Source organism: Saccopteryx leptura, chromosome 1 (assembly GCF_036850995.1).
Source record: "Saccopteryx leptura isolate mSacLep1 chromosome 1, mSacLep1_pri_phased_curated, whole genome shotgun sequence".
NCBI lineage: Eukaryota > Metazoa > Chordata > Mammalia > Chiroptera > Emballonuridae > Saccopteryx > Saccopteryx leptura.
The window spans coordinates 211,677,696-211,704,416 of NC_089503.1; the positions used below are offsets into that span (position 1 = coordinate 211,677,696).

The window sequence follows — 26,721 nt, forward strand, 5'->3', positions numbered from 1 at the left end:
TCCAAGGCAGCGCCAGGTGAGGCCAACCTTTGGAGCGGGGCGTGCCCCCAGGTAGACGTTGCTAGGGGAACCGTCCTGCATCCCCAGAATCCGGGCGTGCGCACACCACGGCAACTCCGCTCAAACTTCCTGCTGCGTTAGCAATTGGTGGAGCGCGGACCAATCGGATGAGCCTGGCGGGGCGGGCCGGGGCGGGCCGTGTCTCAGGAAAGGCGTTCCCGCTGCCTCGCTCCGTGACTTCCGGTCACGGTGCTCGCGGGAACTCTGGGCGAGTAGCGTCGTTTCCGTTGCCGGCTGTGTGCAGTTGGGGAAACCGAGGCAGACTCCGGCTCCCCCTAGTTCTTCCGCTGCTGTGAGGTGGCTGCTGTTTCTCTTCTCTCGCCCCGTGCGGGTGCGCTTAGATCGCGCGGGCCGCGATAGCCCCGGGGTGTTCCACTGCTGATCGGCGGGGTGCCCCGGCCGGCAGGGCTTTGTGCTAGAGCCGTTCCCTGTGGCTTGCGGGCTCCGCAGGGCTCCAGCCCGGGACTCGGGCGCAGCGACTCCCCAAGGTCTGGGGAGCTGGAGCGCCGTGAGACTTGCGTCCCCAACGCTTAGCAGTTCTTTTGTCACGACGAGCGCGGACTCGATGGGCTGCTTTTCACGTCACAGTCCAGCCCATCTCTGATGTGCGCCTTTTCTGCGCAGACCTGCGGGGATTTCGAAATTGACAGTTTCTCAGGCCCTAGTCTGAAGATGATGAATAGATGGGGATGTTGAAGGCGGGAAGGAGATGAGCATTTTTGTTTGTTTTCCAATAATTACTCATGTGCATCGCCCCCATCGCACTTCGTTTAGGGGCTGAGCTGCAGGTTTTCCTTACAAAGATTCAGTTTTATTGAGGGTGTAATTCATTGTCCTCCATAGCAGTGGTCCCCAACCCCCGGCCGTGGAGTGGTACCGATCCGCAGAGAAAGAATAAATAACTTACATTATTTCCATTTTATTTATATTTAAGTCTGAACCATGTTTTTATTTTTTTAAAATGACCAGATTCCCTCTGTTACATCCATCTAAGACTCACTCTTGATGCTTGTCTTGTAAGTTCGACAATTATATTTAAAAATACCACAGTTTTTACACTGGTCGCATAATTTTATTTTGTGCATTATCCGTCCCACCCTAAAGGCTGGTCTGTGAAAATATTTTCTGACGTTAAATTTTGGGTCCGTGGCCCAAAAAAGGTTGGGGACCACTGCTCCATAGTACTTCAGCCCTGCACCTGTTGAATGAAAAATCAAGACTTAGCCAGGATGCGATCTACTCAGGGGTTAACTTGTATATTTCAATTTGTAAGTCATAACGTAGTGTTTTTATTTGCTGGTATTACCTGACTGTGGGTTAGGTATAACTGGAATCATCCATACGGGGTTAAGAAGAATTTATTCCTTATAATAACAATTCTGATAAGTGGTTTATTGTTACTTAGGGTTCCTTTTGTTCCTGAACTGTTGCCCCAGTTCTCAAAGTGAAAAATTAAAATAGGGAGCTGGGAGCTTGAATCTTAAGTAGTTTTGATTTTTACAGTTGATTTTTAAAAAAGTGATAATTGGCATTTATCCAGCGATTATTTAATCTAAATAGTATATTTTAAACCTGTCATTATCTTCTTAGATTCCTTAAACACTACTACAAAATAGACACAGTGGAAAATAGCACAACAGATATTTATATAATTTGAGATTTGATGAGTTGTATAAACTAATTTTATCCATTTTAAAATTCAATTTAAGATCATTAAACCTGTCATATATTTCCTTCTCCAGGGGAAAATGTTTATCTCTTTGTGGGACTTCTTCTATGGGCACTTTTTTCGATTTTGGATGAAATGGCTCTTACGACAGATGACTGGAAAGTGTGAACTGCAACGAATTTTTGATACCTATATAGGTGCACAAAGAACACACAGGATAGGTAATGTTATTTGAAAAAGAATAATTAAAAACAAAATTTTAACTGGATGAATATTTTTTCTTAATATTTACAGTGACACATGCCCTCATTGTGTATCCTGATCGAGTCACTTAAACTCAGTTTCATAGTCTTTGAAATCTAGCACTGAATCCTTCCAACTCTAAAACTGTATGATTATAGAAAAAGAAAAGGATTATTATTTAATTCCCCATCTGCATGCAGTTATTTTTTTCTGGCTCCGAAATTCATCAGTTGTTCTTTAGATTGTAGGTATAACCTGCTATCCAGAGAAAAACCTCTGTACTTCTTATAAGCCCTTTGTAGTTTTCACCCACATGGTGGTAAAGAGTATCTGGACCTGGATCCATGTTTATACTCAGTATCCTTCATCAGTCTTTTAGTCTCTTGTATGATTCATGAAAGGACAGTAATAGATATCCAGTGATCCCTAGGGAAGATTATTAGAATCAAAATATGCCCTGTCCAGTACTCGAGCCAGTAGCCTCATAGGGCTGTTGAGCACTTGAAATGTGATTAGTACAAACCGAGATACACGGAAGTATAAAATATAACTGAGGTCTTAAAGACTTCATGTGAACAAAGGATGTAAAGTTTATCACCTTAGTAGTTGCTCATATTTATTATATGTTGAAATATTTTGGATATATTGTTTAAACTAGAAAAATTAATTGTATTTGTCTCTTTTACTCTAAGATGGCCACTAGAAAAATTTAAGGGACACGTGGTTCACATGATGGCTTGCATTATATTTCTGTTGGATAACACTGCTCCTTTATCTTCTGAAATTAATTAGCTTTCAATGTGCAATTGAAAAGATTGCTTTAAATTTGGACACAGATGAGTAACAAATGTGGAGGTCATTTCTCTTTGGCCAGGGTAGAGGAGACCAGGGATCAGCAGCAGTTCAAGCTCACTGTGTTAAGTGGAAAACCATGACATAACCAGGCCTCTTTTTGTATGGAACAAGTGTGCTTCAACAAAGAAACCCACCCTGTAAGATTGGGGAGTGGGTGATGGTATCCAGGGCAACATAATAGGATGACAGACAGAAGGAGAGACAGAGCCTCAGGCAGCTAAGTGATTGGAGCTGAGTGACTTCCCTACTTTTCTCACAACTTTGTGGCTGACTTAAATTATTGCCTGCTCTTTTGATTTGCCCTTTTGACTGTTCTGAGAACAAAGTACCCCTTGATAAGAAATCTTGGCAGTATTGGTGTTTTATAGTGTAGGGGGAAATCATATGTTAAGGCCTTACTTTGTAGGAAAAACATTTTTTCTAAATTTTTCAAATTGCTGAGAAAAAAAAGCTATAAGTAAATGTGCCAGAAAAACATTTAAATAATCCAACAAAAATGTTCTAGTAGTTCTTGGAACAGAAGACAAGAATGGAGAAGTTGTTTTGCTGTTTTTTTGCCTATAGGATGGTTAGGCAAATAATCTGGAGTCTTCCTTTTTGCCCCTGTGTTGTATGATTCAGTTGCTAGCTCCTGAAATTGAGGTGTGTACTCCTTAAGGCTAACAAACGAAATAAAGTAGAGAGTACTCTCAATGTAGTCTTAAGATGAGTTTCTGGGACACAAACTCTTCTGAGGCAGCCTGTGTGTATTTGCAGTGGAGAGTAGACCCTCGGGGATCTGCACAGAAAAGTGATGAGAAATGAGGCTGACTTCACCTATTTGGCTATGCTGTGTCATATTGGGTTGAGTATTTGGGGATCATATCTAGTTCTCTATACTCAGAGGATGAAATTTTAAAATGTTTATTGTGTTATTCATGTAAAAATTTTATCTTCTAGAACTATGGAAGTAATTTATTATTGACTTGCTATTTATACTCTGTTACAAACAACATTTAATTGATAAGATTCTTTTTTTAATTTATTTCAGAAAATTCCTTGATGTACTCCAAGAATAAGGTAGGATTATATCAATGTGATATAGTTCTAGAAAACTGGGAGATACTTTTTCATTAAAAGAGTACCTCAGCCCTGGCTGGTTGGCTGAGCAGTAGAGTGTGGGCCTGGCGTGTGGAAATCCCGGGTTCAGTTTCCACCAGGGCACACAGGAGAAGCGCCCATCTACTTCTCTACCCTTCCCCCTCTCCTTTCTCTCTATCTCTCTCTTCCCCTCCTGTAGCCAAGGCTCCATTGGAGCAAAGTTGGCCCGGTGCTGAGGATGGCTCCATGGCCTCTGGCTCAGGCACTAGAATGGCTCTGGTTGCAACAGAGCGATGCCCCAGATGGGCAGAGCATCACCCCCTGATGGGCATGTTGGGTGGATCCCGGTCGGGCGCATGCGGGAGTCTGTCAGTCTACCCCTCTCACTTCTCATTTCGGAAAAATACAAAGAAAAAAAAAAAGAATGCCTCAATTTCAGAATTAATTATTAACATCCTACCAGAAGAGTCTTTGCTATAAAAAGTATTCAGTGAAATTTTCCCACTTTAGAAGTAATATTCTATTTTAAAAATACTTTCTCTGTGTGTATGTGCTGCTCATACACAAAGAAGGCATTTCAATAAGTTGTTCTGAGGTTTTGCTTGTTTATTTTGCCTCAAGACTTGATAGTTTTGGGGGACGACTATGTCCTTGGGATAGGTTCTTATGTGAGAAAAAAAATCACGCAATTTCGGGTAGTTATAGAACACCCTGGGTCATGTACCTTTTGATCCAAAAGAAGTCATACCGCATGATATTTATTAGTTAGCTTTTGCTGTGTCACAAACTTATATAGTCTCGGGAGCATGTAACAATATGTTATTGATTTCTTGCTTGTATGTCTGTTGGCTAGCTAGAGAGAGTCTTCTTAAAGCTGGTGCCAAGTTCATGTCTCTTCTAGTTGTCTCGTTCTGGGACCCAGTTTGGAAAAGTAGTGAGTGCTTGGGGACTGGTCTTCTCAGAGTGGATCATTGAAGCCCTAACCATGCAGACACACATTAAGTTTTCTGGTGTCACCTGACCAGGTGGTGGTGCAGTAGATAGAGCGTTGGACTGGAATGCGGAAGACCCAGGTTCGAGACCCTGAGGTCGCCAGCTTGAGCGCAGGCTCATCTGGTTTGAGCAAAGTTCACCAGCTTGGACCCAAGGTCACTGGCTTGAGCAAGGGGTTACTCAGTCTGCTATAGCCCCATGATCGAGGCACATATGAGAAAGCAATCAATGAACAACTAAGGTGTTGCAACGAAAAACTAATGATTGATGCCTCTCATCTCTCTTCGTTCCTGTCTGTCCCTATCTATCTTTCTCTCTGACTCTTTCTCTGTCTCTGTAAAAAGAAAAAAAAAAAGGTTTCCTGGTGTCATATCCATTCCTTTCCCATTGGTTTTATGACCAAAGGCAAGTCAGGATAGAGAAATACACTAGACCCACCATAATGCCATGGTAGGCATATGGGCATATAATTCAATTATAGGGCAGGGAAAAATTGGGACCAATAATTCAGACTAGTACATGCTTTACTTCCCTGTATACTTTCCTGTGTATACTTACTGTCTGGCAGAGGTAGAGCATGGGTCACCTGGTGGACCTTTGCTTGAAATCTCATCATAGATCACATCCAACATTAAACAACAACTATTACTAAAGGAATAGAATAGAAAACATTTGTCATAATAAGGTTAAATATTGTTTTATGAAATTTTAATTTTAGTTTTCTGTATGTGCATCTATATATTTTTGATATTCATATGTATGTGTGTACTTGGTCGTGGTGCATTGTACAAGTCAAAATATAGGATCAAAACATGTTAACTTGCCACTGTCTAGTGATACTGCTCTGCATTACTGATTCATGCCGGAAACAATATGACCAGCAAATCAGTTATGTTCTGGAGAGTGACGTATGAAAAACTGAAACATTCACACTCTCAATACACTAACACAACTGTATGTATGTATTTGTCAATGATCTCTTATAAACAGGATATGGAAATATAAACTTAATATAATCTGTCCTCAAAGAATTTTTCACTTAATATGTAATATAGGAAGTGGTAAGGGTCATAGAAAGAGTCCAGATAGATTACAGTGGGGATTCCAAGAGGAGAGATTACTTCCACTGAACAGACTCAAGGAATGCTTCCTGGACCTGGTGTGTGAGCTAGATTAAAAAAGCAAGGATTCGTAAGTTTAGACCTGGAGGAGAGGAGCGCCACAGATAAGCACAGGGTCAGCGGAGAAGTGAGTGGGGTGCTCTGTCTGGAGTGTGAAGGGCAGCAGAGAGGGACAGGCGGTAAAGCAATAAGGTAAGTAGGGCCTGCATGTGCTTGTTCAATGGGAGGCAGGGTCCAGGGCACATTACAGGATGTATTACAAGAGATCTGTTGTGTGTGCTAGAAACAAGACCGGAAGCATACGTGCTAATCCGTTACCAGTGGCTCTCGCTGGTGGTAAGATTACAAGATTATTTGTGTTTTCTTCTTTGTGCTCTTCTGCATTTAAAATGTTTTGATGTGTGCATTAAAATGTTTGTACATATATTTTTACTATGTAATTTCTGAATTTTAAAAAAGAGTGTCTGCTTCATAAGCACACTACAGTGGCAGCTCATTCACTAAGAGAACCTTTGGAGTCTCAATTAAGGAAGCCTTCACTTGAACCATATATGGCCTCTCTTTCAATTAGTTAAATTAATTGCTTGAATGATTTAAGCTCCAGTGAAAATTTGAGACAAATTTGGTTTCATTTTGCATTTTAATATCTGTACTGTAGAGCTGACAATGTAGAGTTACAACTATCTGAAAACTTACTGTTCTTTTTTCAGCTATAAGGGATTTTTCTCAGTCAGCTTTTTGTCACATTAATAGGTTTTACAGAAAGCGACAGTTGCTGTTCAGGATGAAGTGGACAAATGCGTAGAAGATATAATGAAAGAAAAGAATATTAACCCTGAGAAGGATGTCAGGTAAGCTGTTTGGACAGGACTCTTTCCTTACGCGCCTGCGCCCTGTGAGCTGTGCAGATCCCGCATGGGTGTCAAGTGTTAGAGCGGAAAGGACTGTGGAGGTCATCTGACCCTCCCCCTCACCTCACTCCTGTCGCTCAGGAACTGAGGCCCAGAGAGGGGAGTGATGGGGGCACTAACGCTCTGTTCTTGGTTCCCAGCCAGTACTGTTGCCAGTATACTGCCTGCCTTCTCTAAGGTAACCGACCATTGCTTTCCCAGTATAACTGTGGTTACTGTGTCCTTCTTGTCCTTCAAAATTCAGTTCCTCTGGCCACGTCCAGGCAGGTGCCCTGCGGCCCCCCAGTCTGAGCTGGGGGCCCTTGCTGTGTCCTGTCACAGAGCCCTCCAGCACAGCACAGCCCATTGTAGCAGCATCACTGACTCTCATCCTTCCCCTGATACATTTAAGTTCCGTAAGAGAGGACTTGACTTATGCATTCTTGAGTTCTCAGGACCAGTGCATTGACTTCTAAGTATTTAGCAAATTGTTCTTTATTCAGCATTTTATGTGTAAATGTAAAGGAAGGAGCACTTTTATTTTGGCTGCAACAGGGAAGGGTACAGGGGAGAAGAGAACTATCCTCACAGTGTCCCAGAGGTGACATTTGAGCTGGACCTCATTGACTGGCAGGGAGGTGGCCATGCAGAGGCTATGCCAACAAGACACAAAGTGCTGCAGTGTCTGGGAGGGACAGGGAGCTTTGGAGCTGGCGCATTGACTTCGTGCTGAGCGGCGGTTAGAGAAGTGAGCAATCCCAGATTGCATGTCACACAGGGACAGATGTTCTCTGGGTTTCTTTTTCTACTTCTTTTTAAGCAAAGAAGTTCTATTATCATATATGTATTTTGAAGAGGATGGACAATGGAGGGTAAATTTGGGGATATGGGAGGCTGGCAGAAGGAATAAAGACAGAACAGTTAGGAAACTCATTCAGGCAAGAGGTTACAAAGCCACAAATGCGACAGCACGAATGTATATATGATGATTGCTTTGAGGGACACTTCAGACAGATAGGATGAGGGCTTGGAGACCGTTTGATGTATTTGGTGGAGGGAGGAAAGTCGGAACTTGAAGGGTTCTAGCTTGGGGAACTGATAATTAGTCACATCATTAATAGGTTTAGTGACTTATTAAGAAAAATCATGCTTCCTCAGGGAAGATAAGCTGTTGTGTTTGTTGTGAGATAACCTGTCCTGGACCTGTTTGTTACATGTACTCTTGGAAAATTAGGTCTGTTGGTGATAACTGGCCTTGGAAGATCTGGGAATGCATGAGATTGGCCAGGAGGCAGTTATACAGTTAGCCTTTCCGACCGAGCCTTGTCCCCTGCTAGACGCTGATTCATCATATCCTTTCCAATACTTTCTACAGTTTTGTGCGTCAGGAGGCTGTCGATGCTTCTTGTGTTCAACCAAAAGCGAGGCAATGGTTTCTACATAGATATAGGAGCCACAAACTATGGGAAGTGTTATTTTGTTGTGATAAGTAGGAGTGGTTTTTAAAAATAATTTTATCATTTTCAGTTTTAAAATATGCATGAAGGCATGCTTACTGCAGATATCTGGTTATAAACAGCTGTATTTGGATGTGGAAAGCATGAGGAAAAGACCGTATGATTCAGATAACCTGCAACATGAAAAGCTGCTTCTCAAGGTAAGTGTCGTTTCCTGCATTTGGAGTTGTCTGACACTGGAAAGCAAGTCAGGCTTGAGCAGGGCAGGTCTGTGTGCAAATTCTCGAGGTTTGTATAGCCATCCAGTTTCTCTGCTCCTTAGAGAATTTTATTCCAGTGGTGAAAGGTTTGTAGTTAACTCTTTTAATAATTTTCTGGTAAGGATGAAAAAATTGAAATAAATTTTATTTCAAATGCTTTTAACTCTGAAATAGATTATAAACCTATAAAGGGAAATCTGTTAGGAATGGAATCTAATTACTGGACTTGGATTTAGTGTCAGGGCCAGCACTCAGGACCCTGTTTTAGAGCAGGGTCATAGCTCTTCACATTTTATTTTGGGTAGCAGGGTTCTCCTTTTATTAGGAGTACCTTATTCAGCAAAGCCAGAAATAGAAGTGAAATGGAAAAGAGAATGCAAGTATTTCTGCTTTGCAAATTTTCATAAACTTACCAACTTTTTTGAGTTTGTTTTGTTTGATGACGTGTCAAATTTAGAAAATGATTAATTTTTTTAACTTTAGTTTGCACTGATTAGTTTGTTGCTATCTAATACTTGATGGCTGGCTTATGTTGATAACTGTCTGATATTTTATATCAGTTATAAAGAATATATTCAGTTAAAACCAAGTCATATTATTTTTTTCTTTTAAAACTATGAAAACGTGTAAAATAATTATTATATGAGTTGGAATACTATCAGTATCATTTTTTCATGATCCCCTCTGTTACTCAGACCTATTTTCCTTTTCTGATTAGGGACAAATCACCCCCTCTTCGAATAGAGCCTACTTAGAAGTGTTTCACAGCAATTTTCAACCTTATTCATCTCATGGCACACAGAAACTAATTACTAAATTCTGTGCACACCATAAAATATATTTTTTGCCTATCTGACAAAAGATATGGGTCTAATTTTTTTTATTGAGAGAAGTTGGGTGTCCATAACTTTTATATAATTCTCATGGGTATTTTAAACCCCCAGAAGATGAGAAATATTAAAATAGAAGACATTAATGTGAAGGTTTAAAACAAATGTAGACCATTTATATTAGGATAAACTGGAGAGCTTGTTTTTAATATAAATCCTTGGACCTCAACCCAGAACTCTTGAATTAGAAAATTGGGGGTGGGAGCCCTAGAATCTGCGTTTAAAAATCTTCCTAGAAGATGTACTTTAAAATTTGAGATCCACTGGCTTTACATGGGTCTAGGTCCATGTTTGGTGATATTTTAGAATTTGAACAGAGTATAATTACCCATATTTCTGAACTCTAAAATTTGAATAGTTAGTTCCTTGGGTTTTTCTGAAAGACAATCATTGTCAGAAATAATTATAATTTCCCTCCTTTGTTGAATATTTATGATTATTTCTTTTTCTTTTCTTATTGCTATGTTATAGAATGGGGATTAGCAAACTATGGCCCACAGTCTTAATTCAGCCACCACCTATTTTTGTATGAACTATGAGCTAGGACTGGTTCTCTAAATGTCATCTTTGTTGAACCTAAAACTTTCTGTTAAACAACAGAAAGTATTTAACTTACTAGTTAAATCAGCTATGAGAAGGAAAAATCTTGGTAACTTAAGAACATTGCTATTATTTGTAATATGGAAGCATGTTTGTACAGCTTTGGAATCTTCTAATGCCCACGAAAAAGTTGAAGGCTAGAATCTCCAAGCAGTGGAGTGACATTGGTTTCCAGGGTGATGATCCCAAAACAGACTTCAGAGGCATGGGCATACTTGGATTAATCAACCTTGTGTAAGTGAAAATCCACTTTTCTTCTCTAAATAAATTACATGTAATTGCCAATCTAGTTTCATACTACTTCTAAATTTTAATAGCTGCATTATGAGATGATCCAAAGGTTGAATAGAAGATTTGCCCCCAATCTTTAAGAACTCAAAGAGGTTGCATGAGTTCAAGCCAAGAGGATGTATAAGCCTACAGATGGATATTCTCCTAATACTACAGATGGATATTCTCCTAATACTTTTGTTTTATGGCCAGTACTTTAGTTATATCACTGATCATGGAGGGGTTTCTTTTTTCATAGTGCAAAATGAAAGTTATTGACTGCCTTCTGATTGCACTGAAATGGCATTAAGCAATACAGACTTAAATTGCCGTGGAAGCAATAAGCCCAGGTGAGAGGAAGAGTGTCCTAATACGTGCACAGTGACTATTTTATAGAAAATGTAGAACAAATAAAAAGAACTCTAAATTTTTTTTTAAAGTAAGTAAAAAGTCTCTTGTTAGATCTCTTATTCAAATACCTTAAAGTCTTGTCAGGGGCCTATGTCCTGTGCTAGAGGCCTGACAGTTAAGAATTAAATTTTGATTCAGAGGCATTTCTGAGTCATTGGAATGGCTGAGATGGAGACTGGGCCGGATGGTTGGGCAGCACGGGGCCTGCCATTTTGATGGTAACTTTTTAACTTGTTTCTGGATAGTTTCAGTTGGAATGACTTCTGTTAATTTCATTATTTTCCTTAAAATTTTTTAGGTATTTCAGTGAAAATTATACCAGGGAAGCTCATCAGATTCTTTCCCATTCAAATCATCCAAAATTAGGGTAAGCTGGATGTAGTAAAGAAACTGTAAGCTTTTGAATTTAAGTTGATTAGATGATATAATTTAAAAGTATTTTAAGGTATTTTTTAAATGAGGTTATTTTAGTGAATAAGAACTTTAAAGGATATTGCATGATACATTATTTTAGGCTAAGTATGATCATAAACCAATTTTGTATGTATTTAAATATTTTTACCACAAGATGTCATTTATCTATAAAATGGAGATAAGGACCTTTATAAAGATATTTTGAGAAATAGATTTGAAAATAGGAATAGAAAATAGTTTTGAAATTAGGAATAGGAATATGAGAAATAGCTTTGAAATTTGTGACATGAAGTGCAAGTTGAGGTCATAGTAATAGCTTCATCATATATTATTATTTTATTTTTATATTCCAGTGATACCTATCTTTGAAAACTCAATATTACATTGTAAAAATATTTACCCTGAGAATGGGAGAGAAAATGTCAGACTACCTACTTTCTTTTACAAATCAATGAGTATATGTAGTCCTCCTTTAAGATTCTAAAAGAATTTGGTTGACATATTCATGTGACCAGAGCTTTATTTCTTAGATTTTATTTCTTAGATTATATCCAGAAAATCAACAGCCTCCTTAAGAACAGATTTTTTTAAATCTATTCTGGTTTATTTTTCTTAATATGAGAGATTATTGTCACGGCAATACTGTGTTAGAAATGGATTCAACTAACGTTTTACTAATTTCTTGCATAATTTTAAATTTATTTGATGAGCTATTTGACTAGCTAGTATAACTAGTAATGTTTCTGACATAGGTATTCTTATGCAATAGTTGGAATCAACCTGACAGAGATGGCTTATAGCTTGCTGAAGAGTGGAGCTCTGAAATTTCATCTCTACAACCTTGTTCCTGGGGTACCCACAATGGAGCACTTCCATCAGTTCTACTGTGAGTACTAAAGGGAGTTGACGCTGGATGTTTCTAAGGGCATTTCTAAATCATTAGGAAGGTATAGTATCTAATACCTCTATCAAGTATATGACTTGTCATTTTATTATTTAGGATCTTTGGAAAAATGGAAAATAGGTTCCCAAGAGTATTTTGTACTTTCGTTTGTATATTCTGATTTAAAAAATTCAGTGAGACAGTTTTTCACATGTATGCAACTGTAGTGTTTACACAGTTTTTCTGGAGATGTTCATTTTTCAATCAACTTTGAAATGTATTTTTCCTCTCGAATACTGGTTAGTGAATGCTGTTATGTCAAGGACAGACCGTTCACAGATCATTTTGTTATTCTCTTAAGGAAATTTAATGTAAAAAAACACTTTTCACCACCCCTCCCCCACTTAGTTCAAGTCCAGGTTGTCTTGCCTTTGGCTGAGGCTGCTTCCTGACTTCTCCTAGGTCAGGCAGCGCTGCCACTGCCGTGAGCATTGGTTCCGATGGTATTCAAACACTGCAGGTGTAATAATGCACAAACCCATCTTCTGAAGATACGGCTCAGAAGCAAAGAATTCAAATTCAGCTCAGCTCTTCTTGATCCCTTGGTGTCTTTAGAATGCCATTTTTGTGTTGGCAGTATATACAGGAGACTGCTTAGGTGATAAATGTCCACAGCGTAACTTCTTCAGCTCCATGGTTGAGAGTGTCATACAGTCTCTTCCCACAGCCTCTCTGGCTTTTCTTAAGCCTGAATTCTAGGTTTGTCTGAATTCCTCTTGTGTATGCTCTGTTTCCCACCCCCATGGTAACTGCGTGCCCTTGTCACCAAGTCACTGTAACCCCTTTTACCATCTTTCCATGTTGGAACTCCCCCGCACTGAGGGCACAGTTATTTAAAATGGAAATCTACTCATTCTACTCCACTGCCCAAAATGTTTCAAAGGACCCACGGCAAGGTCCTACAACATCCATACCTGTCACCTTCCAGACTCCCCTTCTGCCACACCCCAAGTCCCCGCAGTCTGAAATTAGGCACGCACCCCTGTTAGGGCACTGACATGGCAGCTGTCTCGTGAGCCTGGGCCCTTCCCCCGGCTGGGAGCACCGTTCCTGCTCCCTCTGTCCTTCTCAGGTGTCACCTGCTCATCCTTCAGTTCTCAGCGCACACATGACCTTCTCTGGGGTCTAATTGGAGACTCTTGTGGTTATCCGTTTCTCTCTCCATTGTTCGTCTTTCCTTCTCTGTGGCATGCTGCTGTTAGACTACAGACCTGCTCTGTGCCTCCCACTCGTTCATTCCTGACTGTGTGGCCCATGCTTTTTCAGACACTGGGAATCCCGCAGAGAGCAAGGCAAAGTCTCTGCACTTACAGAGCTTTTCTTCCCAAAAGTAAACCTTTCCCTGCATGTAGCTGTGTAGCATCCACCTCCGGAGACTCTGCATTTGTCCGCTCCTTCTATTCATAAAGCTTGTCAAGTAAGCGCTATTTTCATTTTCTCACCTGCAGTTGTGTTCCAACCCCGTTTTGTTTCTGCCCTTACCACTTTGCTGAAATGGGTTTTTTCAAAGATACAATCCTTTTTATTGCCAAAATCACCTGCCACGTTTTTGCCTCATGTTATTTGACTCTTTTCACAGCACTGGGCATAAACAGACCGTTCTTGAAACGTTCTCTGGGCTTTTCTGACACCGCACTCTGGCTTGGCCCCGCCACCGGCTCTCCATAGCCTGTCCGCTGACTCCTCACCCACCATTTTCCTAAATGTAGGAGCACCTCCGTGCCAGCTCTGGCCCCTTCCCTCTTTGGCCTTCTGTGTCCCTGAGTGACCTGATCCAGTTCCCTGCTTGTCAGTGGGCTGGTGATGCCCCAGCACTTGTATGTATACATCTTCTTTTAATGGATAAGGATGAAGGTTCTTACGGGGATGATGTCACAAAGTAGGTGTCAGTGCAACACGTTTTTAGATGGAGGGACAGGCTTTTCAGGTCCCTACGGCTACTGTTGATTTTGCCTGGGTGGGCTGCAGGTCCTGGCGGGTGTAAGATGCTTTCTGCTCACCATTCCAAAGTTGTTGGTGCTCTGCGCTAACATCCTCCTGGCCCTTCCCGACTTGACCGCAGACTCTGCATACCTGTGTGCTCCTGGATGGGAACAGTGAAACCGGGTAAAACAGCCCCAGCCCTCTGTCCTCAGTGGAGGCTGGGAGCTGACAAGGCCCCTTGCCCTCAGCCTGCTTCGCCCTAGACTCGGCGGGTCCCCCTTATCCGGGGTTAGGCATTTTGAACAGATCTTCATCCACGTCTGGATCTTCCTTCTCCCTACTCTCCTGTTCATTTCTTTCATTTAGTTGCTGGGGAACTATCAATATTTTCCCCCACACGCTACTCTGGTGTGATTTCCTCTCCTAAATCTCTCTGACTTTAAGCTTAGTGCCCAAATGCCCGGGGTTTTGCTAGCTGATACTTGTTTTCTCAGTGCAACATAGCTTGTTAAATACTTCCACTGAACATAAAACAAATATAAAAAGAAACCACCAGCGCCCCTCCAAGTGAAGTATTTTACCACATGTAAACCAGTTTAGGAGTGTGACAGGTGGGGAGCAGTGCAGAAGGACCTCTGTCCAGTACTTTTTCCCACAAAGTCAGGTCACTTGAGCTTCTTTGGCTACTCTTGGTCCCCAGTGCCCTCAACCCCGGCACCCTGTTCGACCCTATCTAGAAAGAGCATCACAGGACTACCCGAGGTTCAGTAGTCAGCACAGGTGCAATCGAAATAAGGTTTGGGAGTGGCTTTAAATTCACACTTTCTGTTAGAAATGTATTGATTTTAATGTTTATTCTCATTAAATACTTTTAACATTTTTAGGGTTATATTGGCTACTATAATGAGAATATTGAAAAATAAAAATGTTAAGCCTGTTTAGAGTTTATATATATTTTTAAAGAGAGAAGTTGCTTATAGTTCATTGAAAAAAGTGGAAATATCTCTGAGATTTAGAAATCAAATAGAAAACAACTTTTCGATAAATTATCCTTGTCCAACATTTTCTTGTTAATTTCAATTTTGTGTTTCAGGGGTCTTTGGGGACAACATTTTATCCTATTCTCAGGATATCTTCGGACAGTATTATCTCTCTCAAGTTTGAGGGATTTTATTTGTTTATTTTGAATATACAAAAATATTTCTAATGAAGTTTCTCAGGTTTCTAGTAGTTTAAGATGATTTCTAATTAATATATCCTAATAAGGAATTTAAAGGGTGGTTTTATGCTTTTAAAATGAATTGGTTTGGATGTGATATCACTATTGAGCACGATATGTTTTATTTCTTTTTTAACTACAGGTTACCTTGTCTATGAATTTGACAAGTTTTGGTTTGAAGAAAAGCCAGAAAGTATTATGTATTTCAACATATATAGAGAGAAGTTTCATGAAAGGATGAAAGGACTCTTACTGGATTATAACGTATCACTTACTTTACAGATATGACTCATCCGTAGTGTCTTCTATTTCTACCACATTTTGCACACACAACAGAATTTATATGTTGTAATAGAAATGATCTGATCAATTACACTGCTTATATATAATTTCCTACGAAAATATTTCAGAAATTCTATTTAAGACAGCTAGTGGACAATCAGTGTATGTTTACGGTTGTTTATACACTGTCCTCCAAAGGTGCCGTATCCTTCCAAAGATCCCCACTGCGGAGTCAGGTGAGCTACAGTTTGGAACTTGGGACTTAGCCCATTTAGTATGAAGCTGCAAATCAGGTATTTGTATTAAACTGGTTGATTAAAATATTTCAATATCAGTTTTCACTTTCATGTATTATAGTTATCAAGTTGGTATCTTTGCAAAGCTCTTAAAATTTTTTGTTTTTGCGTTTGGAAACAATTGTTCTTTATTTCCTTTCTCTTATTTTACTCGTATATTAATTAGGAGGGAGAGTAGTTTTCATGGTCTTTTTTGTTTAAATCTCACTCATGTGTCAGTGTTGCTTCATTAGCGGCAGGGCATAGACATGTCAGAGAAGATGAAGGCCCAGGGCCTCTTTCGGTCTGTCTGACTAGTAATAGATAATGAGGGGATGACAGTGTTGGTGACGAGCTTGCTTGTTTTTAAACACAACACTTTACCACAAGGTTATTTTAAAGCTTAAAGACATTTTATCATCTTCAGTCTTTGCTTTTTGTCAGTTGTAGAAAAGAACCTTTCTTAGTGCTTGGTATGAGAGCCTCTTAACGGGGCTCGTCTACCTGCGTGTGTCTATGAAGAGGGAAGTACTTGCTCAGAATATCTTGCTTGTATTGAAAAGACAGTTGCTATTTCAATAAAGCTATTTTTATTAAATAAGAAGAAAACTTAAAGCTTTTTAAAAATCTTGGTTAAACATCATTGATTTATTTTACTTACATTACTTTACTTACTGTTGTTTACTTACTGTTCTTCTTGGTGTGTTTTAGACTTCAGTTCTCATAGCAAAGCAAAAAAAGTTTGAAGATAGGGTCATGTCATTACTAAGTTCTCCTTAAATGCTGAAGAACCCAGTCTGTTAAAGACATAATTAAATCTAAAACATGATGTCAGCTGGTACATCCGCTAATGTGATATAGGTCAAGTGTCTAAGGACTGGCTCTTATGCAATTTCTCAAGACCTGAGACTTGCGTTTCTATTAACAAACCTCTCTTCAAACTTACCAAAGAGAAGAGTGGTAAGAAAAATATTTGATTGGAAAATAACAGATGTGGTGTTGTATATAGCACATGAAAAGTGGATGCATTAAAATCATGATTTTCTCAAGAAGATAAAACTATTTTAAAAGCTGGATTTGTTTTATTACTATTGTGGCAGTTTAGCTGTTCAGTGTTATAGGAGTTTAAAAATTAGTTTCTTATAGGGAACTCAACCTTGGGAGTATCTTAATTTTTTTTTGTTTCCAATGCCTTATCATCCAACTAGAGTTCTATGAGGTGTAGCTAACTCCTGAGAGGGACCAAGCGTTAACCATTAACGTTCCTTTTATCAAGATGTTTGCTGTGAATGGAACGTGATTCTGTTAGTCTTTGAATATTTGGGCAGAAAATACTTTATATTTTAATCTTACAACAGCTGAGATTGTGAACTGACTTAAACCTTTGTCAGAATGATTAATAAAAGAATGACTCATGCCTGACCAGGCGGTGGCGCAGTGGATAGAGCATTGGAGGACCCAGATTCGAGACCCCGAGGTCGCCAGCTTGAGCACGAGCTCATCTGGTTTGAGCAAAGCTCACCAGCTTGGACCCAAGGTCACTGGCTTGAGCAAGGGGTTACTCAGTCTGCTATAGCCCCACGGTCAAGGCACATATGAGAAAGCAGTCAATGAACAACTAAAGTGCTGCAGCGAAAAACTGATGATTGATACTTCTCATCTCTCCCCGTTCCTGTCTGTCTGTCTCTATCTATCCCTCTCTCTGACTCTCTCTCTGTCTCTGTAAAAAAAAAAAAAAAAAAAAAAAAGGAATGACTCATGTATGGAAGGGGAAACGTTTAATTTTTCTCTTTCTAGGGAGAAAATCTTTTAAATAATATTTTTAAAATATTAGAAAGTTTGCTCAATAATATGTTCTTTAAATCCACCTTTATTTGTACAGTATAAATATTTTTCTGTTTTTGCTTAAAATAGTCAGCAAACATTTCAGGTAGTTCTAGAGTGAACTAGGTCTAAGCCACCAACACAGTCTAAGGCTTGAGAGTCTGGAAGCAAAGCTGAATGTCACTGTTTTAAATGAGTGTGTAACAAACCTGATTTCTACCCGATAGCAACGTAGATGGAAAGAAAATTGTGATAATTGTGTCTGCCTTCCTACTTTTCCTTGCTTTTCGCATATGTTATGTTAGACTTTCATGTAGTCTTAAAATCCATGTTTGGAACCTTTCCTGATTTTATAATAATTAATAACTAACAAGGTAGCAATAGAACCGAAGTAGCAGAAAAATTATTTTAACATAAAAAAAGTGAGTCAGTATCAAAATGAATTTTTTATGTGCCAAACCACAGAAACTGCCAGTGACAAGAATAGTCTAAAAAAAAGAAGCAATTCAAATATGTCCTGAAAGACAATCTTTGAAGAATGGGAGAAATCAGGGGACAGCAGTGAAGCTGGACCCCCCTCTCTTTGTATATAAGTATGGGACATCATTAGAAAGAAAAATCAGTGTCTTCCTGGCACCGTTCATAGCTTAGAAAACAGTCTTGCTCTTGAGAGTGCCCATCCTGATTGTTTCTGTTTTAAGAATGACTTAGATGTGTCTGTGTTTTTCTCTGTGTAAACATACACACCCTTCATTCTCATTCATGTTCACAATAGTTTGTTTACGTTTCTCCCCATTGCATCCAGTGAGGTAGAACTTGCTCATTACATGAGCGTGAAAAGTGGAACGCTTGTGGCCAGAGCGGGAAAGGTTACACATGTCATAGCACAGAAGAGGAGTTTGGCTCAGAGGGCAATGGTGCTTATCCTTGAATGATGGTGGGGACCAGCAGCTGTTTTCTCATGATAAAGGGTCCACCCTCCTTTGCTATGAACAGGTCTGGGGAGGCTTAATTTCCATTTTCATATTTAGGAACCTCTCTACATCAGCAACTTTTTTTATAAGAGTTAATGGAATCATTAAGAATCTGAGAGAAAAAAAAAACCATGAGGGAGCTTTTTTATTTTCTGGCTTCAGCTTTTGACCAGAAAAAATGTAGATGTAGTACAGGTACGACCCAAGTGCTACAATGCTATGGTAGGGCTACTACATTTCTATTATTCAGCAAACATTGTAGCAGTGGCTCTCCTTGGAGGGAAATGTGCTAGCTTAGCAACTAAAAGAAATAGGTTTTCATCTGCTTTGGATAAAGCAGTTAATTTCCTATGTAAAAGCAATAGTTGAAATGTGATGTCATTTTGTTCGGAATGTTGTGAGCAAATAAACATGTTGAAACTGTTACAAGTCTTGCTGTTAGTACTTCTCTCTTCCCGTCCTCCCATTTAGTATTTAAGTCATTTATGTTCATGAAACATTGCTTCTCTTATTATTCAAATAAAATTCACGGATTTTTTTTTTGTATGACTTTAACTCATCAGCTAATTACTTTCTGTTTATGAAGTAATTGGCTAAGAACAATTTGGGTTTACTGGCTCTGTTGTTACCACTCCTTCTGTTTGGCTTTAGACTTCTTTTGATCTCTTGTTGACTCTTTCCCTACTTCTGCACTCAGCTTGCAGGCGGAACAAGGTTCTAACGGTTTTAGTGACAAACTTGGCTTTGCTGTAGAGGCCCTGAAGGCTCATTTTCAGTGTGCTCCTGCATCTAAAACAGGGGTCCCCAAACTACGGCCCACGGGCCACATGCGGCCCCCTGAGGCCATTTATCCGGCCCCTGCCGCACTTTTGGAAGGGTACCTCTTTCATTGGTGGTCAGTGAGAGGAGCATAGTTCCCATTGAAATACTGGTCAGTTTGTTGATTTAAATTTACTTGTTCTTTATTTTAAATATTGTATTTGTTCCCATTTTGTTTTTTTACTTTAAAATAAGATATGTGCAGTGTGCATAGGGATTTGTTCATAGTTTTTTTTTTATAGTCCGGCCCTCCAACGGTCTGAGGGACAGTGAACTGGCCCCCTGTGTAAAAAGTTTGGGGACCCCTGATCTAAAAGGTACCTTGTAGCTCTAAAAGTCTGTGATTCTAGGATGGGCACCATGACTCTAAAAGCAATACCCGAATGGATAGAGTATCTTAGATTAGACCTTGTTATATGTGCCCTAAAATATAGACTAAAAATTAAAAATCTTTACTAATAGCATTTAAAATAAGTTTATGCTTCTTGAGTCTGAAGACCATCACTCACTATTGGGCAGTTTTGTATAGACTGCTGTTCTGAGCAGATGCTGTAGGTGGTCTTCAAGTCTTATATTTGCTATAGACCCAAGAAGACAAATTTTACAAGGTTTTAGCAATTAGCAACACTTTACTGGATATAGTAACTGACAGCTGGGTTAGTAAATAAAAACTAATATTTTCTTTGAGAACTTCTCATTTTTAAGTATTTATAAATATAAAATGCACTTTACTCAGTTACCCTTTTTCATCAGTTTGAATTATAATTAAGACGTGTTAAAGTTTTTCATATTCAATCATAAACTACACACACACATACACACACACACACACACACACACACACACACACACCACTCAAACGCAGTAACTTATCTGAACAGTACTTGCCAGAATGCATGGAGAATAAAAACCACAAGAAATAATAGGTATTAGTTTTCCTTTGGAAAAAAAGAGTCAAAAGTTTTCTACTCTTATCAGAATTCCTTTAATCTTTTTATTGAAGTAAAATGAATAGTTTTTGTTTTTTAATCATCCAGTTAGCAAAGATCCCCACTGGTGTGTCCCCGTCTTCTCCTGAAGATGATTATGTATCATAGTCCGTGGTCTGCCTTGACATCAACTCGCGTTTCAGCTGCTCGAAGCACACAAACATAATCACGTTCCAGGACCCCAGTCGCAGGAAGGAAGGTATCAGCCTGGAAAAGGGCGCATCCCCCGTCTGTTAGTTTGCTTGAAACTCTTGAAACTATTATGATACAGTCAAATTTTGCCTTTCATTTTACCATTCTTCTCAAATGAAGCTGCCTCAACATACCTCTTCTTTATCTGTCCTGCCTTTTTTCATCTACATCTACTGCTTCAAAACATCTATACAGCCTGGCATGTTAGCTCAGTCAGTTAAGAGCGTTGTCCCAAAACAACAGGGTTGTGGGTGCGATCCCTGGTCAGGATACACATGGGAAGCAGCCAGTGAGTGCACCACTGAGGGGAACAACAAGTGAGTGCTTCCCTTCCCCCTTCCTCTCCCTCCCTCTCTGTCTCTCTGAAAAAAAAAAAAAAAAAAAAAATTAAGCCCTGGCTGTATGTTTGGTTGGTTAGAACTGTCATCCCAGAGCTCAGAGGTTGCTGGTTCAATTCCCCAGTCAGGGGACATACCTCCCTCTCTCAAAAAACAAACAAAAACATCTATCCAAACACATTCCCAACCAAATCAAATTTTGTCTCCTCCTTTGTCAGGGCCTTCTTTTTGGAGGGGAGGGAAATTTTTGTTTAGCTCTGCTTTCTGAATGAGAAGTAGGAAGCATTGAAAGAGGAAGTAAGACCATTTTTCCACAGTCAAGAAATTAGTGCTGTCTAGATTTTGGCAATTCTTATCCTTAGAGAGGCTGTCAAGCATCTAGGTGCGTATTTTGGGTTGTTTTTGTTTTGGAGTGGTCCTTATTTTTAAGAAGTCTTCTGCCAAACTGTAGATTAAATGATTGATTTTTATTGCCTGTTTGCAGCAACGAAAGATTCCAGGAGAAGAAGATGACTTCAGTTAAATCTGCCTTAAGTAAATTTTATTTAAAGTGATCTGGCCAATAAATATCCCCCAAAATTTTGGGGGTGTCTCTTAACATATTTCTCCTGACTCTTAGATGTGTACTGTATTTTTTGCTCCATAAGATGCACCTGACCATAAGACACACCTAGGATTTTAAGGAGGAAAATATTCTGAAGTAAATGGTGTGTTAAAATATTTAATAAAATACCGAATTTTTCACTCCGTGAGATGCATGGGTATTTTCCCTTCCACTTTTTTGGGGGGAAAAGTGCGTCTTATAGAGCAAAAAATATGGTATCTCTGTGTTTTAATTAAGATAAAATATACCAAATATAAATTTACAATGTTAACCATTTTTAGTGTATAATTCAGTAGCATGTAATACATTCACTTTGTGTGCGACCATCACCATTATCCATCTCCAGAAGCTTTTTGTCATCCCAAATGGAAACTCTATACCCATTAAAAAGTAACTCCCCAGGTAACCACCATTCCACTTTCTGTCTCTATAAATTTGACTACTATAGGTACCTCAGATAGGTAGAATCATTCAATATTTGTCTTTCTGTGTCTGGCTCATTTTATTTAGCATAACGTTTTCAGAGTTCATCCTTATTGTAACACGTAATCCCCCAAAGGGTTTTATTTTATTTTTTGTATTTTTCTTAAGTTAGAAACGGGAGGCAGACAGACTCCCGCATGCGCCCGACTGGGATCCATCCGGCATGCCCACCAGGGGGCGTCGCTCTGCCGTGACCAGAGCCACTCTAGCGCCTGGGGCAGAGGCCAAGGAGCCATACCCAGCGCCCGGGCCATCTTTGCTCCAATGGAGCCTCGGCTGCGGGAGGGGAAGAGAGAGACAGAGAGGAAGGAGAGGGGGAGGGGTGGAGAAGCAGATGGGCGCCTCTCCTGTGTGCCCTGGCTGAGAATCGAACCCAGGACTCCCGCACGCCAGGCCGATGCTCTACCACTGAGCCAAGCAGGCCAGGGCCCCCAAAGGGTTTTAAATTTGAAAAAAAATTATTTAATGGATGATGTTAATTTTATGTATTTCATTTGTATTAATGGATCATAAGTGCAGATTATGGTGAAGTGAAACCTTCTGTATAATGAACATAATGAATTTATGCTTATTTTATTAGGTTTGAGGCACTGCCTTACAATTTTTAAGAGTTAATAGAATTTTGTTATTTAACCTCTTGTATAAAATCCTTGTTGAGTATATCCATAAATCCATAGTTGATGCTATATTTTCTTAGGAAGGTAATTTCCAATATAATATAATACTGCTTTATGGGGAAATGTACAATACTAATTTCTATGTAAGTATGATCAAACCACATCATTTTCTGCATCCCTTTTCTAGATCGATGACAATGATTTTTCTCTAGTTTTGCTTTCATACAATTTAAAACCCAAATCCATTACATTTTTAAAAATCAAACTTGTGGCCTGACCTATGGTGGCGCAGTGGATAAAGCGTCGACCTGGAAATGCTGAGGTCTCCGGTTCGAAACCCTGGGGTTGCCTGGTCAAGGCACATATGGGAGTTGATGCTTCCAGCTCCTCCCCCCCTTCTCTCTCTCTCTGTCTCTCCTCTCTGTCTCTCCCTCTCCTCTCTAAAATGAATAAATAAATAAATAATTTAAAAAAATATTTAAAAATCAAACTTGTGTTCTCATATCATATTCCTCTATTACACTTTGCCTTCACTTTGTAGTTCGGCCCAGAAGGCTTTAAAAGACTGTCTATATTTCGAATAGATTTGGACCAAGGGAAAGGTCACTGATTTTGAATAAGTGTCTGATCAAGGTTGAGAAAATTAATTTAAATTTTCCTGTACAGTGGAATTGGTGGACTTTGTGGCAAGGAAGTATACTGCATATACTAGGTCTGGTCAGCTATGTCCATTGTTTAGCTGAGACAGTGCCCCAAAGTACAGGTAGCCTGAGCACAACACTGTAAATATGGAAGAGCATAGCCTACCCTTTGAAGAAAGCCGATGGCCCTTCCTTGGAGAGCATTGTTGTTGCGCAGTTGATCACACCTTTGTAATGTCCTGGTGTGGAATTGATAAATCTGGTTTTCACCACATCCACCGGGGAAGACAGCACTGTTGTACAGAATCCGGCAATAAGAGCCGACACTAAGTGGCAGGGGACGTCATCTAAAATGGATCAATGACACAGGTCAGCATCAGACTGTAGGGAGGGTCTGCTAGTTTTTAGTTTTCAGACCATTGTAAACCTGCTGATAAACAGGAAGGCACTATGGGATGTGTTGCAAATAAATAGAACAGGAAGATTATACTTACAATAGAAAATGATGGTAAACAGTACAGGGCATAGTGGATTGTGTCTTAGGAAACTACCCTGTCAGGTTCCTCTGTGCCTTTAGGGAAGGGCACAATGCCTGATACATAAGCATCTAATAGGTTTTTTTTTATTAAAGTCATTGTCCAAGGAGAATTTCATTGTCTCTGGGACCTGCTAGAATATTATTTTTAGGAACCTATCTGATGGTTCTACATTTGGATGAAACCACAAATGAACTCATGGAGCCAGCTCATTTGGATAGACTGCAGGGTGGACTCCCCGCCCAAGTCGTGCTGTATAAAGAATTAGATGTTCCCAAAGGCCCCACTTGTATTGAGAAAAATGCTGACATAAGAATATAGTTGCATTTTGGTTTTGTTGCAAAAAAATTTTGTTGCAGGGAAACTTCAATAAAGAATATGTTGGTCTTTTTCTGCTCCTCAAAAGTTATACCTAATGTTCAAAGTCACTTAATTGTTTTAAAGGGAAACTATTACAATTAAGGGGTTCAGTTGAATGTGGCCAGGGAAGCTCTGAGGTGAAACTGTAAGTGCAGACCTGGTTGTTATGTAACATAGGAGGTTACCTGCTAGTATTTTATTTTTCACAAAGGTGTCCTTCATTAGGTCATATGTTACTAGCTCTGTACAATTGATGATGACGTTTCTCGCCAGATTGGGAGTTGTCCCTGGGGGAAAGAAAGAAAACGTGTATTGCTCCGTTATATGATAAAGGCACTAATTGGATATGTGTGTTTTAATGGTTTTAAAACCCACCCCGAAATGACTTACCTTTCCAAAGAGTTGTCAAGCTTTCCGTGGTTGCTATAATTCTGTAAGCATTGTAAGTCCCGGTGTAGCGAGGTTTCGGACCGTGTAGATGGCTCTGCGCTTGAAGCCTGACCTTCACGACCTCTGTGGGCTGCCCAATGAACACTGCCACCCCTCCCGTGGTCAGGCCAGCCAACATCCTGCTTCTTAAAGTAGCTGTTGAAATCCACAAGGAGGATAAAGTTTATTGAGCAAAAATGAAAAAAAAAAAAAAAGACCCAGAATGCATCTGTTGTCTTTTCAATTTTAGTGGTTGGTGTCATGTACCTTTATATCTCTTCTACTTCCCTGATGCTTGTGCATGTCTTGATCAGGTACTGAATACGAGCTAAGTCAGAGTGGAGGCTAGAAGACTTCAAAGCTGAATTTTATTTTTTTAATGAAGACTTTTAAAGAAAAAGAAAACAATGCCTATTTACACAGGGGCTTAGTTTCTTTCCTGTCCTGTAGTTAGTTTTTGTTGTTGTTGTTTCTTCAGTCTTTCCTAACTGGGCAGTGGTACCAGTTCAGGCACTGGTGTGTGTTTGCCAGTTCGTTAGGAAGCCTACCACCCCGTGTGGAACATGTAGGAACGCAGCTGGGCCTGGGGCGTGCAGTGCCTCTGGCTGTCTGGGCCCCACACCGCTCCCCTCCCAGGAATTCACTGCCCACCTTCTTCCCCGGTGCTGAAGAACTCCTGGACGGTGTCATAGAGCCCGATCCTGAGAGAGGCAAAGCTTATCTGTCTCTGGAGACCAGCAGGCAGCCCACCGTAGAGTTTCATTGGCCCTTCTGTTTTTGCCAGCGTGGTGATCGTTCCGAGGATACCTTTATACCGAAGGCCACTGGGCATTGGGTATTCTCCCTGGACCTGGAAACGAGAACGGCAGAGGGAAGTGAACACTGAGTAGGAGTACCACCTGGTGAGGAAAAATCAAAGACTGCTGTCAGGCTGCCCTCTGTGGAGAAAGCTTAAGCCTGTGTTCCTATATTCAATTGCTTTTCCCATCTCAGCAACATCTCCATTATCTATCCATCTACCTGGCTGTCTATCCATCTTTCTATATCTATCATTTTCTATCATATTACTCTATATCAATGGGGCAAGACTAACTACTATGCACATTTTGAACGTCCCCCTCTCCCCCAGCCCTGTGAAGTCTCCAGAACCGCCAGGGCAGTAGGGTGGGAAGATGCCCCTGCTGAATCAAAGATGGAGGGAGAAAGAACCTGTCTGGTAAACTCCGGAGGGTGGCGCATTCTCAGCTCTGAGAACACTCAGTGCACCCCTAATTTCTGGAATTTGACAGTAGTCATGGTGATCCCTTGTGATTCAATCCTGTGACAAGGCCCAACTGGGTTTTAAGGTGGCCACCTGCAGTTCCTACTGGAAAAAGGGTGGTTAAACCACAGCCGAATCAAAGGGATGCACACCGCAGGTGTCCCCTCTCTGCCCTGAGATGCTCCCCATCCTCATCCCGCTCTCTACCTGTAGCCGGACTTTCGTGGTGTCCAGCGGGAAGGTGATCACATCCGCCACACAGGCCCCCACGCCGGCTGAGATGATCTTGACCGCCATTGTCGGGTGCACGTCGGTGGCTGCCGGGGCCACCATCCTCGCTCAGATTGCAGAGCGAGCGCCGGTGCCGGGGAGTAGGGCTGCAGTCCCGAAGGTGGCAGTTCTCTCTGCCTGGGCAGCGAACCCGCTCTGTCAGCCCTCCAGGAAGCCTGGGCCCGCAGGCAGGCCGGGCGCAAGGGGCAGGAAGAGCGCCGGAGTGGGGCCGAGTCGGGCAGCGCTCCCTCCCCACCCTTGTGCCGGGAGCATTCGCTGCCCCCTGCCCTCGGTGAGGGACTTATGTAGCCGGCTGCTCGGGTGAGCATGCCAGATCTGGAAGGACCCGGGCTTGCGAGCTGCGGGGCGGACCCTGGGGCGCCGGATCCCTCCCACCCGCATCCTCGCTGGGTGCCTGGGGAGTTGCCCTTTCCCCGAAGGCACTGGAAGCGCACCTGGCCCTCAGCGCCCTGCGCTTGGCCTTGAGGAAGGGCACAAAATAGGCGCAACTTAGCGATTCTGCTACAAG

At 40.7% G+C, this 26,721-nt stretch overlaps 2 protein-coding genes across 3 annotated transcripts; one reads left to right on the top strand and one right to left on the bottom strand.

Annotated features, from left to right (window-relative positions):
* The first annotated feature begins 243 nt into the window (after nt 1–243).
* ELMOD2 (ELMO domain containing 2) lies at nt 244–18,505 on the top strand. 2 transcript variants are annotated; one of them, XM_066385510.1, is made up of 9 exons: nt 244–357; nt 1,803–1,950; nt 3,858–3,886; nt 6,775–6,872; nt 8,439–8,568; nt 10,219–10,352; nt 11,098–11,166; nt 11,966–12,099; nt 15,441–18,505. In XM_066385510.1, the coding sequence occupies exons 2-9, from the start codon at nt 1,809–1,811 to the stop codon at nt 15,584–15,586; spliced, it is 882 nt and encodes a 293-aa protein (XP_066241607.1). In that variant the 5' UTR covers nt 244–357; nt 1,803–1,808; the 3' UTR covers nt 15,587–18,505. The 2 variants fall into 2 exon arrangements, with proteins under 2 accessions (XP_066241607.1, XP_066241614.1); XM_066385517.1 differs by lacking the exon at nt 244–357 and adding an exon at nt 380–548.
* A 2,051-nt stretch (nt 18,506–20,556) lies between these two features.
* On the bottom strand, nt 20,557–26,310 carry UCP1 (uncoupling protein 1). Its single transcript, XM_066360913.1, has 6 exons — nt 26,130–26,310; nt 25,313–25,511; nt 24,623–24,817; nt 24,418–24,519; nt 23,503–23,683; nt 20,557–20,668 (listed from the first exon to the last, which is right to left on the bottom strand). Exons 1-6 carry the CDS (start codon nt 26,253–26,255, stop codon nt 20,557–20,559), a joined length of 915 nt encoding a protein of 304 aa, XP_066217010.1. The 5' UTR covers nt 26,256–26,310.
* Between the last annotated feature and the right edge of the window lie 411 nt (nt 26,311–26,721).